The 20,416-nt window shown below is 40.7% G+C and overlaps 1 protein-coding gene across 1 annotated transcript in view; it reads left to right on the plus strand.

Moving 5' to 3' along the window:
* Positions 1-20,133, plus strand: part of PLEKHG7 (pleckstrin homology and RhoGEF domain containing G7) — an 82,457-nt gene extending 62,324 nt beyond the window's left edge. Inside the window, 8 exon segments of the mRNA XM_060025986.1 lie at positions 3,580-3,627; positions 3,629-3,755; positions 5,303-5,418; positions 5,767-5,860; positions 11,459-11,538; positions 13,471-13,624; positions 18,821-18,918; positions 19,922-20,133. Coding sequence (XP_059881969.1) covers positions 3,580-3,627; positions 3,629-3,755; positions 5,303-5,418; positions 5,767-5,860; positions 11,459-11,538; positions 13,471-13,624; positions 18,821-18,918; positions 19,922-20,029 — 825 coding nt within the window. The 3' untranslated portion in view covers positions 20,030-20,133.
* The last annotated feature ends 283 nt before the right edge of the window (positions 20,134-20,416 follow it).

The following is a 20,416-nucleotide window of genomic DNA, read 5'->3' on the forward strand; positions in this document are numbered from 1 at the left end:
CACCCCCAGTCCTCTCCCCAGCTCTGTCCCCTGAAGCCCAAGTTTCAGCACCCAGCCTCCACTCATACCAGGAGACACATGTCTTGGGCTGGGGAGTGCAGCAAGGTGGCCAGGACCAGGTGTGCTGGTGTCTCTCTCTCCTGCCAGCTGTAAGCTGGTTGCCACACTCTCCTCTGAGCCTCTGAAGCTCCCTTTCTGTCCCAGCTGATCTCCCAGCCAGTGAAGGGAGTTCCCAGGGTGAGGGGGCCTTTCCTCTTTCACAGCTCCCTCCCAGGGGTTCAGGTCCCATCCTGCTTTCTTTTTTTTTTCTTTTGTCCTATCTGGTTACACGGTGATCTTTCTTGCAGTGTTGGCTGTATGAGGTCTTCTGCCAGCATTCAGTAGGTGTTCTGTGAGAGTTGTTCCACTTATAGATGTATTTTTGATGTATTTGTGGGCGTCATTGAGCTCCATGTCCTTCTATTCCGCCATCTTGATCTCCCACCTATAAATTTATTTATTATAAAACTGACGCAGAGTCCATTGATCTAGACCCATCCACGAAAAGGACTTTTATGTCCAATCTCTCATGACAGAGAATTTTTTTTCTTTCCCTAATGTTTCTGAAAAGTAAAGCCAATAGAGAGATGAAAAAAAAACCTATAGTTTTACTTTTAGAATCATCAAATATCTTTTTTTTTGCTCTTCTGAGACCTTCCAAAACACTAAAAGCTTCCAGTATCTCTGCCTGGATCTTTGTCTGAATTATTTACCACTGGTGTTTCTTTTCTGATTGATATGTTGGGGGGATTCGGTGTTTTTATATTTACCCTGAACACCGGTGGGTACTGGCAGCCAGAGCTGTTCCCTACAACATGGAAATTTGGAGCACTGGCTCAGGGTTGTGTGTTTTGAGGGAATCCCTAACTGCTGCTGAGAAATCAGTTACTGGAACTCCCCAGCCTCCCACAAGGACCAGCAGGTAGTGCTGGAATGCTGCTGCTAGTGACTCAGCATGGAAATCAGCCACTAAGGCCACAGACTACAGCCTCTCCACACCTCCTCTTTCCACTCCTCCCCACTTCCAGCCTTTCCACGTCTGCAGTCCCTGCTCCCTTCATCCCTTCCAACCCCAATGAGAATCACTGCCATTTTGAGCTGGTTGAGGGGAAGTCATCTAGTGCCGTCCCCCATTTTAAAGAAGAATCTGAGGTGCAGAGACAGGGGGCTGGTCCCTCCGCCTTGAAGCCTGGCCCCTAGAGCTCCATCCTCCATGCACCTTTCTGACCTGCCATCTGTAGGTGGGGTGGTGGGAAAGATCACTCCCGGCAGAACTCCTATAAGGAAGAGTCCCGGATGTTTTTAAAAGAAATGTGATAAAGCTGCTAGTGTAGGAGGGTACGACCCTCCAGGGACATGGTCAGGCTATGAAAGACCAGGACAAATTGCAAAGCACGAGGCTAGGAGAGAAAAAGGGGAAAGTTGGAGAGGAAAGAGAGAGAGAGAGCTCTCTCCTTTCAAAAAAGAGAATGGAGCCAGCAAAATGGGGTGGTGGGTGGTGACTGTGGGCTGTGAGCCCTACCCATGATCTGAAATCTTCAGTAAAATAAACACATACACTCATAAAATGTTTGGCATGAATGGGTTTACAGTGGAAACCGACACAGGAAACCTACCAAAGGGCTAAGTGTGGCATTTGGCCCATGCTGTTCAGCGAAGAAACAGAATGTGTACAAACAGGAGCCCAGGGGCCAGAAGAAGCCATTGGAATATCTCTTTATAAATATCTAAGAGAGTTTTGGACTTGTTGGAGGTTTGAGCCAATTGTACCGACCTCTCTGAAATGCAAGGGCTGACACCTGGGCATAAAGATGTATGACGATATCTTTGGGAAAGCAGAGGGAGCCTTCCGCAGTGCACAGTCGTCCCTTTGTATCCACAGGGTATTGGTTCCAGAACCCCAACAGATACCAAAGTCCGAGGATGCTCAAGTCCCGTATATAAGATGGTATAGTATTTGCATATGACCAATACACATCCTCCCGTATACTTTAAATCATCTCTAGATTACTCATAATACCTAACACAAGGTAAGTTCTATGTAAATATTGTAAATACAGTGGAAATGCTATGTAAATGGTTGCTGCTGTGCCGCAAATTCAGGCTTTTTGGAACTTTCTGGAATTTTTTTCCCCAAATATTTTCAGTTCACAGTTCGTTGAATTTCAGAATGCAGAACCTACAGATAGTAGAACCGACTGTACCTTGACCTACCTGAGGTTGGTCTTGAGGGTCTGGGTCATGAGGGTCAGGACTTAACCTGGGCCTGAAGTGAGCATGAAAGAGGGAAGAGGCGAGAGCCCGCAGCAAGAAAAATATTTAGTGTGAGAGCAGGATCCATTTAGAGCTGAACTCAGGACCAGAATGGTGTGAGCAGGTGGGAGGAGAGAAGAGGAAGTGAACACACTCTTAATAATACTTCTTGATGTACCTGTGTGTGCAGTAGCCACAGACCTGGCTCCAGGCGTCATGTGTCACCTGCACAAAGCCCTGGGACCCCTCAGGTTCAAACGGTGTCACATTCAAAGAAACAGTCCAGCAGATGAAACAAATGGAGGAGCTATTGTCATGTTGCTTGCATTTCTCAAAATACCATTTATGGAAATCCAATGTATCACCCATAGCAATACTTACTAAAGTTTCCTTTCATGTATTCCCCATTGTGTGTACTCCTGGCAACTGCCTCTTTGAACAAACTCTCCCTATTGACAATTGTCTACGTCTTTTTCCCTCTCCTCTCTTTTCTGTATCATGTAGAACAATTTAGCGTCCTCAACTTCTATTTTCATTTTCTCTTCATTATCCTGATTCCCTCCAACAAAGGAGTCAAGGAACTGACCCACGAAGCAAAAATCCTTCCTTTTCCTGTCTACCTGTGTAGTGTTGACTCTCAGTTCTCCTAACTGCATTGCAGCAAGAGTGGGAGCACAGTTGGCAAAACCAGAAATCTCCCCCAAGGGCCAGGGAAAAGGAGAAGGCACAGGGCAAAACTAAACTCTTCAGTGACAAGGGTAAACAAGCCTGAAATATGTATATTAATACATCTTACACGGCCACTGATGGAGTATGCAATTTCTAGGGGATTTAACCAAATTCAAACTTTTCCTGTGCATTCAAATCTTGACATCAGTTTCCCCATTTAGGAGGATTGAGGGGGTGGTGTTATAGGTGGTGCTGATGACCTCGTCCTTCATCACCATTGCTGGGAAGGCAAGATATCTGAAGGAAGATTCTTTCATTTCTTTAATTGGAAAGCAGCAATGTTTCAGTCAGTAATATTCAATAATACTTCTTAAGCACATTGAAAAAACCCATTTCAGACCCTGAATTTAGTACTGGTAGATAGATGCTTGCTAAGACAATTTAATATGGAATTTTCAAAAGCAAAGTCTAGTCCATGGCTTATAAATTTTCCTAGCAAGCTCACAGGTGTGTCATGTCATTACTGAGTGAAATCTCTAAGGGTTTCTTGTGTCCGGACTTCTCAGTGTCTTGACAGGAGAAGTGATGTTCTGATCCACCTGCTTTTGCCTTCCCCAGTGGTGTGAGGACAATGAACAGTGCAGACGCCTTCACCTACCTGAGCTCCCTAGTGGCCCCATTACACAGGCTGACTCGATACCCCTTGTTGCTGAAGAGCATCTGGAAAAGGAGTACAGACTCTACGGAGAAAATCATGATCTACTCCATCAAGGAAAAGGTGGAAAAGTCAATCTGTAAGTCCCTGAGATGAGTGACCCAGAGCTCCAGTGTCAGCTTTAATCAAAGAGTTGGGGGACCCTCTGGCTCCTGGGAACCATTTGGGCTTCCATCCTAGGAGGTAATTCCATTGCCTTGAGGTCATGGCTTTCCGAAATGTGGATTCCAGTTTGAGTTTGCATTGTAAATCAAACACGCTCAAAACAATGGGCTCCAGTCACATCCTGGCGAACCCTATGAGAACTCTTAACTCCAAGTTCACGCAGGACGTGGCCCCGTCTCCAAGGCTTTCAGATGTGAGTTCAGGCAGGAAAAGTTCTACTTCCCAGATGATGAAGCCACTTTGTTTTTAACATCCATACTGAACCCACACACAAAGCAAATGGGAGTAAACAGCATGGGAAGCCTTTCCGGAGAATAAATTACCATCCGTCATTTTTTTTAGGTCACTGAAATCTAGGGCCAATCTAAATATAATGCCAACTGCAATCTTTAGACCCGAAATTTGGGAATAGGAAAAGAGAAAGCCCTGTGATGACTTAAGTTTATTTGGGTAGCTCTGTATAATCAAATTCAAATAAAGAAGTTCGTGGTATATGTCCATAAACCAAGATTTCCTGGGGAGCATCAAAAGGGAACAATTCAAAATGATGATTATCAGCTGTACAGAAATGACATATTTCTTTTTCTTTTGCATGTTTAAAAATAAAATGACCATTCACTTAGGAGTTTCTTTCCTTTTTAAAAATTTTTTGTTGAAATTCTAAAATAACCCAAGGAACTAGAATTCAGCTTATCAAGTGATTAAGACAAAAAATTCAGTTAAAGACAGACTTTTTTAAACTTTTAAAGTAATTTTGCAGATTATTACTCATTTTGATAAGTTTGTGAGGGAGATAACATCTCTTCTAGGAATTTCTCAATAAAATGAATTCTCATTGTTGGGGAAAGAGATCCCTGTGGCCTTCCTTTAATGCTTAAAGATGGAGAATTCTCAAGGATTCCCTAACCCTGTGATTCTGTGGGTCTACGACTTGCCCTCCATGTTTTCAAAAATCATTTCAAAACCTCAATAGCAATATGTTATTAAAAAACATTGGAAAATTAATATAGACCTTCAAAGAGAAAATGAGTTCTTACCAAAAGAAATAATCAACCTTACCATAAAGTGAATATATGTTTTATGATTAAGACAAAAGGATATGTTTGTCCTTGTTAGTCTGATTTTTTTTTTCCTTCCTGTAATCACAAGCTGTGTGATGGAGGGAATATGAGAAAGCTACTAAGGGAACTGTTAGTATTATTGAAATAAAAATGCACAATACATTTCCAACTTACTGAGTTAAATTAGTTCAGCTTCATTTTTCTCTGCAAGAGGCTGATTTCAAATTAATGAGTTTTTCTAAGGCATTTAAACAGCAAGAAATATGTTAAATGAACCTAAGATATGGTTTGGCTCCAGGGGCGGTCAGTATCTCTAAATGATTCCTGTGGATCTTGGTTAAATTTTATGCTGTAATGCCTCATGCATTTAAACAGATACTGGATGTGTCTTGTCTTTCAGGGGATCTTGAAGGAAAAGTGAAGTGGCTTGACAATTTTCAAAAATGCAGACATCTACAGGAGATTATAGTGTGGCCTCCACTTTGGGATAGAGATAAAAGGTTTTTCATTCCAGAGGTACAGAAAGGATCAATTAGAACCTATGTCCCTTTCTAAACGTTTGGCATTCAAGTGGAAGTATACTAGTCTTACAAAGTCCCCAGCTGCCCACTAGAATTAAAAATCTAGCAAGAAGTAAAGCCTTCATCCACATGACATTGTGTGTGGGGAGGCTGACCTCCTCATGCCATTCCTGAACTGGTCCTTCTAAGCATTTTTCCCATTCTTTCCCATTCCCATGTGCATTTACTGGCATTTCCAAATGTCAGGAACTTTCTAGACAGAGTACGATTGCCCCAGCTTCTAGAATATGCTGTCCTCCAATCACTAACAACATCTCTTTGATTTCCTCCCTTGTTTTGCCAGTGCCTGAAACACGTTTTTAAAGAACACATGGCAGAAAACATCCTGTCAGCAACCAACAGACACCTTCTCTATGAAGGAAAATTAACTCTTGCAGGTAAATAACTGCTCCCTTTACAAACCCAACATCTTTGCTACCTTGTGACTTGTCCAACTGTTGCTTATCGAAGGGTGGCAAGACTTGTATTTCCGTATGGCCAAGGCAATGGAAGATGTGAATCAGAGAGCATCCTATGGAGTCACACAGACTCCAGCTTGATCAAACCACAACGTAACTAGCCACACGCCCTCCATTTTCTCTCCGTAAAATAGGATAACGATATCTGTCTTATAAGCTGGATGTTAAAGTGAAGTAACATATGTGAAGAGCTTAGCTCAAGGTCTGGAATATAGTAACCACTCAATGTCAGCTGTTACCACCCTCATTTTACTCCTCCAGTGAGCTGGGCAATCATACTCTCAGTGTTGACTGAGAACCTATTATGTAACACACGTTGCATTGTGTAGGTACCACTGGAGGATAGAAAAGTCACTATTCTGGATAATCCTTTCCCTCTAGTTGGGAAGCGCTGCCATAATGAGCAGACCTGCAGTCTAAGTCCAGAAGAGAGTCTGATGCTGGAGTACCCAGGAAAGGCTTCATGTGGTCCATGGGACTGGAGGCGGGCTTCGGGGGGATAGAAGGGTGTAGTTCAGTGAAAGGACAGGAGGGAGGACATCCCGGATGAAAAGCACAGCAAGAGAAAAGGCTTGGAGGCAGAAGCCACTTGAGAGAATAGGCTCACGGCAGGGTGGTTAGGAGGGAGATCCCCGAGGCTGCCTGCCAGCTTCCCTTCCCAGCTCAGCCTTTGCTGCCTGTGTAACCTGGGGCCACGTAACAGCAATCCCCCCATGCTGCAGTGTCCCCTCTTTGGTGTGAGGATTAAATGAGCTAATGGATGTATAAGCACTTGAAAGAACCATTGGCAGAGAGAGAGTCAGGGCTCAGTAAATATTATCAGAAAGGGCTACCCGACTGAAATGAGATTTGCATTCATTCATTGATTCATTTCTTCACAAAATCTTGATTGAGCACCTGCAGTGTGTGAAGCCCTGTGGGATGTGAGTTTGCCTAAGATCTTTTGGGGGGTGCCAGGCAGTAATTCCTTACTCAGTACACACCTGTTGAGAACCTGCTCTCTTTTAGGGATAGCGCCAGATGTCAGCTTGGGACATAACCCCCGCAGGCAACTGCCAACTCGAAAGATAGACATGCCCAGCTTTTTACATCAAAGGGCTTTTTCATGCGTGTTTTCCTTCCAGTGACTTATGCAGAGAAGTTACATTTTATCCCATGTCACAGGGGAGACTCGGGGAGGTTGTCTGTCATGCTCAGGGTCCCTTGGCAAGCTAATGGCAGCATCCAGACCCAGGCCAGGCTGCCTCACCCTAGCAGGCTTCCAGAAACATAGCCACTGCCCTGAAAGCCAGAGGGACCCAGCCAGGACACTGCAGGCAACAGGAAGCCACTGAGCGCTCGGGGACATGAGAGGCTTAAAAGGGTGCTGGAGAAAGAGCTATGGGAAGCAATGCCCAAAATGGCTAGAAGAGGAGACCAAAGCAGAGAGGCCAGCCTGAGGGCGTCACAGTGACGCAGGATGGGGTGGGAAGAGCCTGGGCCTGTGTTTCTCAACCATTCTCCACCTGTAGACCACTCCCCTCCCACTTTCGTTTGGAAAGGTAACAATCTTACCCTTTCTTTTACAATTTCAAAACTAATTATATCATTGTGACAAAGCCAGATCCAACCAAAACCAAGTGTCATGAAGCAAGACACAGTTCTGTGTACAATCCTGTGCCTGTCCCTGCAAAACTGGCCTCCACCTGGAATCATCAGAGATTTTATTTCCCCTCTTCCCTCTATCTACCAAATTCCCAACTGTGAGACCCACCAGCCTATCCTAAAATGTTAGAAATGGGCTTGGATCAAAAAGGATAAATGTGAGAGCTATTTCAAAAGCAAAAATAGGAGAGCTTTACGATTGATAAAATGAAGAGTAAATGAGTCGAAGACCTTCAAGTGTGCTTATCTATCTACCTGAAAGGTTGGTAGATGACCCTGAGGGTGGCGGAGGGAGTGGGTCAGGGAGTCCGTTTTAGCGTTCAGGTGTGGACGTGATGGGAGGCCGTGTAGAGGCTGGATGAACATGACCATGAAAAATCTCTTGGTGAAAAGCCGTGTCAGATGTGTATTCACATAGCAAGTGGGATGGGGGTGCTTGTCATGGAAGCATGGGTGGGAGACTGGCCTAAGAAGGAGTCGTTATGGTTCAACCCAACTTTTCAGGAAAAGTTTCTTGTAGAGTCAGATGTGGTAGAATGGGGATGACCTACGTAACCATTACTAACACCAGGCTCCTGTCTGACAGCACATGCTGTTAGTCAGATTTCATCAGAGAGGGGTGTGTCGTATAGTAGTGTCAAATCAAGTTTAAAGTCACTGGGACTTTGGCTCGGAGTTGGCATAGAGATATGGTGTCGGTGGGGGTAATAGTGTTAAAAGAAACAGGACATCATTTTGAATGGAAAAAGCATTGGACCAAGAATTAGGGGGTCTAGCCCCAACTGTGGGCTTTGGGGAAATTGTTTAAATTCTCTTAATCTCTTCTGTAAATGATGATGATGATGATGGTGATAGTGATAACCATGACGATGGTATCTACCGCTTAATATGTTTCAAATTTCTTCTAGCCTTAAAAACTGTAGTGTTGAAATTAAGTGCATTTTCTCATTCCCAGAAGGTCCAAGTTTTTATAACTTCTGGAGCATAACCAGCTTCCCACTGGAATTCATGCCAGCACGCCCTTCACAAATGCATTACTCCCCACAGACTGGTATTTCTAAATAGAAAAAGAGGTAACGTTCAGACAAATAGGATGGCACAGCAGCTGTAGCACCTAGAGAACACACGTTGTTCAAGCTGCTGCAGAACTAGAATAAGTCAGTGACGCTGCTCTGTTCTCTAGCAGTGTGATGAAAACCCCACAGGCCAGACTCTGAGAAAAAATAAAGACCTAATCGAGTTAGAACTGCACACGTTTGTAAGTCTCAGATCTGGTTGTGTGGCACATAGCTTGAAACTCCTGGGATAATAAATGTGCATACTCTAACTCTATGCCTACAGTCTTCCTCCTTAGTCGTCCTTTTTCATAATCCCATATTTACTTTAGCACTATCAGTTCTTGAATTTATCTTAAATCTTGTTTCTGTTTATTATGTATCTGCTCTCACTATAATTAAAGCTCTTTGAAGGAGAGATTTTGTCTTAATCATCGATGCATAGGAGGTGCTCAGTATTTGTTGACTACTTGGTGGAAAACGAGGGCCTTAATAAACGGTAGCTAAAATAATCATCATTTCCTAGAATGAAGTCTAGGACATAGAAGATGCTCATACCTGTTTGTTAAAATACTTGAAGTTAGAAGGAGAAAACAAAGCTATTTCATTTTGACAATGATCATTCACCTAATCAGATAGGAGTGGCAGAGGGTGAGGAAAGCAGTATTTAACAGGTCTTAAAGGTCTAGCCCCATTCCTCACCCTATGTGTTAGTTAGGATATTAAGCCAGCTCTTGGAGACAGACCGGTTTATTTATCTCGCATGTAAAATTCTGAGCTATATGACAGCTTTACTCCATGAAGCCACAAGGGATCTGGGTTTCTTATGTCCTTTTGCTCTGCCATCCTAGAGACTGCTTTCTTCTGTGGCCCCAAGATGAGTCACCAGTGTGCCTACATTCTAGCTCATATTCCATTGGTCAGAATTTAGTCACTTGGTCATATTTAGCTACAAGGAAAGCTGGGAGATGTAGTATTTATTCACAGTGAGCGTCTACCCACTAAAACTTGGAAATGTTATTACTACAAAAGAAGGGAAGAATGGTTTTTAAGGGACAACCAGCAGTCTTTGCTGCAGCCCAGTTTGCAAAAAGGAGTTTCTAGTAGTGATGGAAAACCTTAAAAAAAAACTATTCAAGGACAATTCAAGATTGAATAAAATATCTAATTTCTCTTCTATGTAAATACAGAAATTATCTTTCCTCTAAACTTAGACTAAAAATGAATCCCAGATATTTTATTTATTAATTTAACCTTAGACGTCTTGTTTCCACAGGTAAATGTATATGAGAAAGAACTTCTAGAAAAATATAAATAAAATAGAATAATAAAAAATATTTACTGATTTTTCTTGTACTTTAAGTGCCTGTCACATCCCCCTCAAGGACTGCCTGTTCCTCTAAAATCATTTAAATTTAACCATTTCTTTTTTTTTCTGGTATGCTAATATAAATTACTATTTTGGGAACTTTTAGAAAGGGTAACCTTTGTCAGATTAATTTTAAATTAAAAATTAAATTTTTAATTTAAAAAATTTTAATTTTATTTTTTAATTTTAAAATTTTATTTATTATTTTATACAGCAGGTTCTTATTAGTTATCAATTTTATACATATTAGTGTATATATGTCAATCCCAATCTCCCAATTCATCCAACCACTACCACCAGCGCCCTGCCACTTTCCCCCCTTGGTGACCGTACGTTTGTTCTCTACATCTGTGTCTCAATTTCTGCCCTGCAAACTGGTTCATCTGTACCGTTTTCCTAGGTTCCACATATATGCGTTAATATACGATATTTGTTTTTCTGACTTCACTAACCATTTCTTTTTCTAATTTCTAAGGGGTAGAGTTAAACTGAGAGGGGGATATCTCATTCTAATATTTTATTTCTCTTCTACGAGTATCCTCTTCTTAGGGAAAAGTAGAAAAGCCTGTTTGCCTTCAGTTATTATCAAAAGTGATATCAGAAATATATTTTTAAATATAAAGCTTCATGAAGATTATTTAACGCTTGTATAGACACATTGTAAAACTTAAGAAACAAATTGTTTTAGTGACTGTCTTAATCAGCTAGGACTGCCATAACAAAATATCACAGACTGGGGGGCTTAAACAACAGACATTTATTTCTCACAGTTCTGGAGGCTGGAAGTTCAAGTCGAGTTGCCAGCTGATGCAGTTTCTGGTGAAAGCTTTCTTTCCAGCTTTCTCAGTGTCCACACGTGGCAGAGAGAGAGAGAGGGAGAGAGCATGCTCTGGGGATGACATTCACCCTGTCAGATCAGGGGTCCTCCCTTAAGCTTTCATTTAATCTTAATTATTTCCTTATTCCAAATACACAGTGGGGAGGGAGTAGGGCTTCCACATAGAATTTGGGGGAGATGCAATTCAGTCCACAGCTATGACAAAGTGCCTTTTTTTCTGGTAATGTATACCTTTGCCAATGACCACACAGATGAGTCAAGAGGCCAAAATGCTGGAGTTCTGTTAGTGAATAGATATGTCCTAGGCTTAGCTGAAACCACGACAGATATCATCCAGGTAACCTTAGATCCACATGAAATGCCTCACAAATACAATGTCTTTAAAGTTGGAAGGGTGGGCTCACATCAAGTCCCTGCCTTGGGGAGAAATCAGTTCAACCATAATGCAGTTTTCTGACCCACGTGATTGTAGCCCCCTGAGCTGCAAGCCTCGTGTGCCCTGATCCCCGGCCTGTGTTGTTTTCTAAGGGATTCTTTGATTTAAAAAGAAAGAAAAAAAAAAACTCTGCTTACTCTTTCCAGCCCCAATTTCATCTTCTTTCTTTCCTCAGAAAGCACAAGATTCCTAGATGTTTATCTGTTTCTCTTTGATGATTTCCTCTTAGTTACGAAAACTAAGCGCAACAAAAAGGTAAAATGCTGTTGTCTCTAAATAATTCTGCTAAATGAGTTTAGAAATATTTCTGAATAAGTTGAGTTAAAAAGAGAAAAGTTTCTTATACATCAGATCGGACTTTACCCTCTAAAAAATGGAGGCATTTTAAAATACTGGCTTTTTCCATCGTAGAGTGCTGGACTGAAAACAGTAACAAAAGCAAGTCCCATTTCTTAAGGATGTCAAAGGGTGTGTATATTTTTAGAATGACTTAGTCTGTATACTTTCGAGGAGAGTCCCAGAAGCCACAGGACTTTATGCCTGACCTGCCTCAGCAAATAAAATTAAGATACTTTTGTCCATATCCGCCTTTTCCTCATCCAAATTGACTATCACAACAAAAGCTGCCAGAGCAGGGGGCCTCTCTAAACCGTCTGCTGCCAAGTGCTGAGGTGATATCCACCACCCCTTCTCACGTTCTTCCTGAGAAATAATGCTTTGGGGGCTGCAGGTGGGAAGGAGCCCTGGTCTCTCAGTGTCTGCCTATAATTAAGAACTGCAGAAGCCAAACAAACGTACAGTTGGCATCACAGGAAAAAAACGAGTCACCAGGGGCTAGAGCCACAAAATCCCTTCTAAGAATAGGGATTTCTCCCTTAAGTATTAATGGTTACCATTACTGTTGTTACTCCCCGTTAAGCCATGGGTCTCATGGTCCACCAAAGGCTTTCTATCTAATGTCCCATTTCACAGTTTCCCTGACTGGTGTGTGTGAGTGCTTTCAGGAAGAGGCCTCCTCTACAGCCCTCAGAAACCTGCCCTTAGAGATGGGAAGAGGATCTGCAGTATGTTTTTGGCTGTCGGAGATAACTAATGTTGTTCTAACCCACTCACTTCTTTACTAAACGACTAGCCTTACACAGATGTAAGATTATGAGACTAGATCTCTCAGATCTTTTAATAACCTAAGCTTTTAGATGGCATGTTGGTTAGTTGAGCTAAATAATTTAAGTGTCTTTAAGCAATAAAATAGACACCCATTAATCCGTGCATAGTTGATCAGTGGTTGAGGGGGGAATGGGTGTTGGAGAATACTAAGTCACAGTTTTGAAAGTTGGATGGCCTCTTATTTTCAGCTACCCAGGCTAGCATGTCTGACAGGCAAGCTCTGAAAAATCTCTGTCCCCTTCTAAAACCTGACGTTAAGCACAGCTTACCTTCTCTTTACATGATGGCACAACTCAGAGCCCATGAACTAATGGCAGCCCATTATTGGCCATATTATAAGATAATGTTCTGGTTTCATGCTTCACAACTTGATTCCAAAATAAGTAATGTTATCTGTTTAAAATTCCTCTTTAAATTCTTCCGTCTGCTAAATCTGAGAGAACCACCCGGAGAAGACACCAGGTTTCATTTTTTTTTTGGAAGAAGAAATAAGGAATGTTATCTGTTTTAAATTTCTCTTCACTATTTAATGCACAAATTACTTCACGTACATCCCAATCTCTGACACCCTTTTTTAAAAAATTCAGTATTTTATATATTCAAAACAATTCCAGTTATTTACAAATCATAGAGCATGGAATTTATTTATTTAGATTTTAGTATAAGATCCCATGGACAGAGTTGGCCAACATGAGGCTTCTCTTTCTTGTTCATTTAACTCAGTACCATAGAGGGATACTACTGTAAATGAAGATCTTCCCATTGATGTGATAATGATTTAAATGTTTCCCAGCTATGAAATTACCCTGTTATTTATTCAGGTAATTAAACTTGGGGATCAGAAACACTATGCTTTAAATCACTGTGTACTTTGGGAAATGCTTTTCGAGACCCAGAAAGAATAGTAAGCTGTATTTCAAGCAATTGTTTCTAAAAATCAGTTTGCTTAAGGATGTACCGGAAGTATGTGCATCAATATTTACTTCCTACTTACTGCATTATTTTTCTCCTTAATTTTAGAAACTTGGAGGCTCAGACCCGGGTTTAATGTGCCCTTCACTTATTCCTGAGCTACAAACAGCAATCAAAGAAGGTGGTTCATGTATGGTACTCGATCAGCCCATTCCACTAGACAGATTGGTTGTCAGAGGTCTCGATCCACTCCACAGGTCAGGTATGTGTCTATTTTCATCATTCAGCTCATCTGTTTGCTTTCCCAGAGTTTTATGTTGGCCTTTTTTGGTAACAGGACATGAATCTAATTTAAATCTTCATGAAAGATAATACTGGGTTCCTGTGTAGCTAAATATCACTCACTCTACAGGCTACTTACGGAAAGAGTATTGGACTTGCTTCCAATGTTTGGATGACCCAACTCTGCCACTTGCTAGCTGTGTGACCCTGTGTGAAGGTACTTAAATTTTCTAAGCCACAGATTCATCTTGGTAAAATCAGGATAGTATCTACCCCAGTGAGCTGTCATGAGAATTAAATGAAATAATGCAGGTAAAGCACTCAATAAATGATAGCTATTATTAGGATTGTTATTCTGTTAACCATTTTTAGTACTATTGCTGTTGTTAAAGCACTGGTAAACCATGACATGCTATGCAAGCCTAAGATATTTTATTGCAATTGCTCTATAGAAAAATGCCAGAAATAAATATATAAATATGTACATGTACATACATATATACATCATGTGTATAGATCAGAAATGCATATTTTTATTTTTCAAGCATTTCCTGAGCGTCTCCTGTGAACCAGGCACTCTGTAAGTGCCCTGGAGTTACAAAGATGGAGCTCTCAGAGCAATGAAAGATCAATAAATCCTGTCAGGAAAGCCCTGGGCCTCGGAGGGACTTGAAGGACATTCTGGCCTACTCACAACTGGGTGGGTGGCAGCAGTGTTCAGAAGGAAGCATCCATCATTCTGTCTTGGGTACAGGCTCCTAGAAGACCAGCAAAGCCAGGCAGGAGTGGAGGGCCTTCCTGTCCCGAGGGAGGAGCAGGAAAAGAGGGAGCACCATCCATGTCCTGCAGTTCCCACTCCAGCAGCCAAGCCCAGAGCACCAGTCATTAGCACGGGACCTACTTGTACTCAGCAGAGCCACATTACACAGTGAATACACCAATGAATAATAATAATAGCAAAACTTCACATCATTAAGTTATGTAAGTTGTATATTTAAATGTTTAACTCGTGAATGGATGCAAACTCTCTCCCCAAGAGGAGCAGGGCTCCAATGAGGGGAAACCGGTATCCAGAACTAGAGCCTTCTGCCTCTTTTGTCTATTCTTTCTGTGTCTACTAATATTTGCTGAAAAGCAACTGGGCAGCCCTTAAGGCCTCTTAGATCAGATTTGGCACGGACCAATCACTGTCACAGGCCAAAGTCTGCATAAACCAGAGAGCTTTCCCGAGCAAGCCTAAAAGGGGGCATCTCAGAGGAGCACAACCTTCTTACTACAGTGGCCATAGTTAGAAGATTCTGCCATGATAAATGGGTGGGAGTGGAGGAAGGTGTCAGATCCCCCAAGCAAGAGAGGGAAGCAGCATGGGCTCAGGTCAGCCACAGCCCTGCCAGCCAACTGGACTTTATGGGAAATCTGACATCACAGGATTCCCTTAGGAGATGCATGTTTTTTCTCCTGTATTCCTTTTTCTTTTTCTTTTTAAATAAAATCAATACCTTTTTAAAAACCATACTTCACCATCTTTTGTTACTTTTTGACTTGTCACTACCATTTCATTTGTTTTTTAAATATTTTTCTCATTGCTCTGGTGGCTATTTTAACTGTTCAGACACAGTGCATGAGGTAGAATAGCTGTAGAGTGAGAGAGTGTAAAGTGTGAAAAAAGAAGAGATTGTGCTTTGGAGTGGCAGAGACCTAGTTTCAAATCCTGGCTATATTATTCACAAGCTGTGTGACCTTGGAAAAATTCACCTAATCTGTGCCCTCATTTGTAAGTGGGAATTAGTTGACTTTTTTTTTTTTTAATTGAAGTATAGTGGATTTACAGTGTTCCAAGTATACAACAAAATGATTCAGTTATACATACATATATATTCTTTTTTAGATTCTTTTCCATTATAGGTTATTACAAGATATTGAACTTAGTTCCCTGTGCTACACAGTAGGTCCTTGTTGTTTATTTTATATACAGTAGTGTGTACCTGTTAATCCTAAATTCCTAACTTATTCCTCCCCACCTTTTCCCTTTGGTAACCATAAATTTGTTTTCTATGTCTGAGTCTATTTCTGTTTTGTAAATAAGTTCATTTGTATCCCTTTTTTAAATTCCACATATAAGCGGTATCATATGATATTTGTATTTCTCTGTCAGACTTACTTCACTTTATATGATAATCTGTAGGTCCATCCATGTTGCTGTAAATGGCATTATTTCATTCTTTTTTACGGCCAATATTCCAGTGTGTGTGTGTGTGTGTGTGTGATGCGTGTATGTGTGTATATATATATACACACATACACACATACACGCATCACACATCACACACCACATCATCCTTATCCATTCATCTATCGATGGACATTTAGGTTGTTTCCATGTCTTGGCTACTGTAAATAGTGCTGCTGTGAACACTGGGGGTGCATGTAGCTTTTCAAATCATAGTTTTTGTCTTTTCCAGATATATGCCCAGAAGTAGGATTGCTGGATCATATGGTAATGCTATTTTTAGTTTTTTAATGAACATCCATACTGTTCTCCATAGTGGCTGCACCAGTTTACATTCCCACCAACAGTGTAAGAGGATTCCCTTTTCTCCACACCCTCTCCAGCTTATTATTTGTAGATATTTTGATAATGGCCATTCTGACCAGTGTGAGCTGGTATCTCATTGTAGTTTTTATTTGCATTTCTCTGATAATTTGTGATGTTGAGCATCTTTTCATGTGCCTGTAGCCATCTGTGTATCTTCTTTGGAGAAACGTCTATTTAGGTCTTCTGCCCATTTTTTGATGGGTTGTTTTATAAGTTCTTTGTATATTTTGGAAATGAATCCCTTGTCGGTCGCATCATTTGCAAATATTTTCTCCTATTCTGTAAGTTGTCTTTTTGTTTTATGGTTTCCTTTGCTGTTCAAAAGCTTTTAAGTTTAATTAGGTCCCATTTTTTTATTTTTGCTTTTGTTTTCATTACTCTAGGAGATGGATCCAAAGAAATGTTGCTGCAATTTATGTCAGTGTGCTGCTTATGTTTTCCTCTAGGAGTTTTATAGTATCTGGTCTTACTTTTAGGTCTTTAATCCATTTTGAGTTTATTTTTGTGTATGGTGTTAGAGAACATTATAATTTCATTCTTTTACAATAGCTGTCCAGTTTACCCAGCACCACTTATTGAAGAGACAGTCTTTTCTCCATTGTATATTCTTGCCTCCTTTGTTGTAGGTTAATTGACCATAAGTGCTTGGGTTTATTTCTGGGCTTTCTATCCTGTTCCATTGATCTTTGTATCTGTTTTTGTGCTGCTACCATACTGCTTTGATTACTGCAGCTTTGCAGTATAGTCTGAAGTCAGGGAGTGTGATCCCAGCTCCATTCTTCTTTCTTAAGATTGTTTTGGCTATTTGGAGTTAGTTGACCTATCTTATACAGTTGCTGTGTGGTGTTAATGACACAAAAAGGAAAAAAATACATAGCACTGTGCCTAGTACATAGTAGGTGCTGAATAAATGATGTCAACTATTAATTGTTAATCATTATATTAGAACATCAGAGAGAAAAAAGCTATTCCTGACCATTTATTATCTCCTTATTTTATTTTCTAAGCCTAGCCATACCAGGTCCTTTTGTTTATTAAGCCCTTAGTAGCCATATTACAAACTAAACAGATGAGGGATACCTTAAATAACTGAGAACTACAGTTACAATTTTGAGGAACATGGAATCTGAAATCCAGCCAAGAACAACAACCTGATCTTTAAAGCCTCACTTACTATAGGGAATTTATAAAGAGAAAAATCAGGGAGTAAAACAAAAACAGCCAGATCTTTTTTCCAGAAAGTCATTTTAATAGGTTTAAGTCCTCTCACCCCAGAGAAGCTGGACAGAATTTCATGACCTTGACAGGCTTTGTTGTGGTAGAATTTAGGAATTATGAGGTTTAATCTATTACAATCTGTAATAGTGAAGTAGTTCTTGCAGTTAAGAAAATAAAAGTCTCACATTTGCTTTGTTTCTGAAATGAGGCCCAACTTGCCTCAGTGAGTCTGAATTAAACCCACAAACTGGGCTTCCCTGGTGGCGCAGTGGTTGAGAGTCCGCCTGCCGATGCAGGGGACACGGGTTCGTGCCCCAGTCCGGGAAGATCTCACATGCCGCGCAGCGGCTAGGCCCGTGAGCCATGGCCGCTGGGCCTGCATGTCCGGAGCCTGTGCTCCACAACAGGAGCCTGTGTACCGCAAAAACAAAACAAAACAAAACAAAACACAAACTTCAAGGAACAGAAATAATGACTGTGAGCAAGCATCAGCTTAATGGTCATCCAGGAAGAGTCAGTGTTCTCCTCCTCCTCTCTGAAGTACTTGTTTTGACCCAGAGCCAGCCCTGGTTTGGTTTTGTTTGTTCCTGAACATAAATTGACTGTAGAAAGAATGTATAGGCTGCAAAATTTTATTCCTGGTGCTGTATAAATAATTCAAGGAAGAAGCTTTCATTTTAAGAGCTCCAGCTGTATAAAAAGAGGAAAATCTGCTCTCCCAGTATCTCCTATCATTTCTTTAAGAGACCAGCTAGGAAATGACAGAATAGACTGTTTCTTTTCAACACAGAAACCATGCCAACATTTTTTGTTTTGTTTTACATTTCACGTAATTTGGTGGATGTTGGATTTTATTTGAGTCCATTTTTTTGGCTTTTCTTGGACTGCTGTGAAGCATTCAGGTGGTTTTGTATTTTTGCTACATCTTAACTTGTTTAACTGTTGTTTTGATGTGACTTCCCTTTAAGTACAAAAATAAAACATTTTTAAAAGGAGTGGTGGAGGTCAAAGAAACAGTGATTGTATTATTTTTCATATTTGTATTATCTATATTTTACACACACAAAATCTACCTATTATGCTAAGCTTTTTCCTTGGGAAGGAACACATTTTCCATCACTTAAGCCATAAATGCATTTCCTCAGGCCCCAGAAGTCATTGGCTAAGGAAGAAAAGGTTTTCATATTTAAGTGGTCTCTCTTTGGACATAGCAGTAAAGTCTTGGTCTTGGAATCAGATTCTTTTTTAATCGACATAAACCTCCCACACTCATTAATAAACAAACAGAAATCCAGGTTCTTGTATTGAGGAACTGGATTTCATATTAAATGCTTTGGCTTTTTGTCTTTAATCTTTTTCTAGTCTTTGGGCTGAGAAACTCTTTCCTCATACAACATGAAAACAGCTATCAACAGTGTATAGCAGCATTCTTATTACAAGCCCAAACAGAAAACATCAAGGTATGTATTTCAATTTTGTAGGTTTTGATTCTTCAGACTTAAGGAAAAAAATCTCACCCCAAGCTCATTAAGGAACAGTGAATGGAAAGTTTTGTGTATTTTCCTCTCCTGCTTTGGGAAGGGGGGAGGTTGGAAGGAGGGGAAGGATATGAATATCTAGACCATACCAGGCTCAGAAACCTCAGAACTGACCATCTTCTTACATCCCCAGTGTGGACACAGCCTCCCTCATTTTTTCCTGCGGCAGAAGCTCAAGAGCTGCCTCTGACTTCTGGGAGGTCTGTAGGAAATGAGGGAAGAACTGCTTTGGATTGCGTGCTGGATTTTTAAGATGCTCCGATCAATTTCCAAAGCCCCAGTATGCACACAGTATGATGCCAGCTTAAGTGAGGGGCTCCTGCAGAAATGAACTGTGTCAAGTCTTCTTTTCACCCTTTGAAACTATGCTACTGTTTTTACAGCTATGGAGCTGAAGAGCAGCTGCCTATCTGACTCTGGTTTCTTTATCTTAGAAGTTTCCATTTTTGTCTTTCCCCTGGTAGGCTTTCATCAGGGCAGCAATGTGGCCAGACAATTAATGGAAGACTACATTATTTTCAAGGAATCAGTTTCCTCCCTCAGTCTGTTTTTCAAGTTATGCCACTGATTAAGAACTTCTGTTTCTACACAAAGTGGAAATTCAAGAAATTCAGCTTTCAAACTACTTATATTCCCAGTATTCATCTTTGTAAGTAGTCGTCATTGACTATTATGGCTTCTTGATTCCTCACAATTGTTTATCCAGCTTGCATACCATATTCATCTAATCCATTTGCATTTTCATACGTGATTACAGGTATTTATGATATATTCGATTTAAGAAAGAAAATGGGAAACATAGGCAAATGTTTCATCAGTCTTCAGTTTTAAAGAGCAAGTCAACAAATACAAAGGAAAATATTAATCCAAATATGTGAGAAATTTAACATTTTCTTCTCTATATATATTTTTTCTTTCTTAACAGAAAACATGGATTGCACAATTAACAGCAGCAATCTCTTGCTTCACCAAGAGTCAGGAAACCAAGATGATGTCCATATTCACTTTGCCTGCAGAATCCTCGGAAATTTAAGGACCCAAAACAAGTGGCACACCTTTTTACACGTTGGGGATTAAGGTATTCTTTCATTCAAACTTGTAACACTTACCTAGTGATGAGCTAAAAGAAAATGTGCATTTTAAAGAAGTTCCAGAATTTAAGCTAGGAAATTCCTCAGCGTAGAGTAATAATGGCTGCAACAAATTTGAACCAGAAAGAATTTCTTGGTAAGTGTATACATGCTGATATCCAGACTACGTTATAATGCTTCAGTCAGGCTTGCAAGAGGGGTGAGGGAAGTATGATGCTATTATAATTCGTAAAAGGTGAATGATCAGGTAAATGCAGTATCAGGAGGAAAACAATGCCCACTGCTTGCATCTGATATGAATTCTAGCATCTTACTTTGTGTGTATCTGT

This window comes from Delphinus delphis, chromosome 11 (assembly GCF_949987515.2).
Source record: "Delphinus delphis chromosome 11, mDelDel1.2, whole genome shotgun sequence".
NCBI lineage: Eukaryota > Metazoa > Chordata > Mammalia > Artiodactyla > Delphinidae > Delphinus > Delphinus delphis.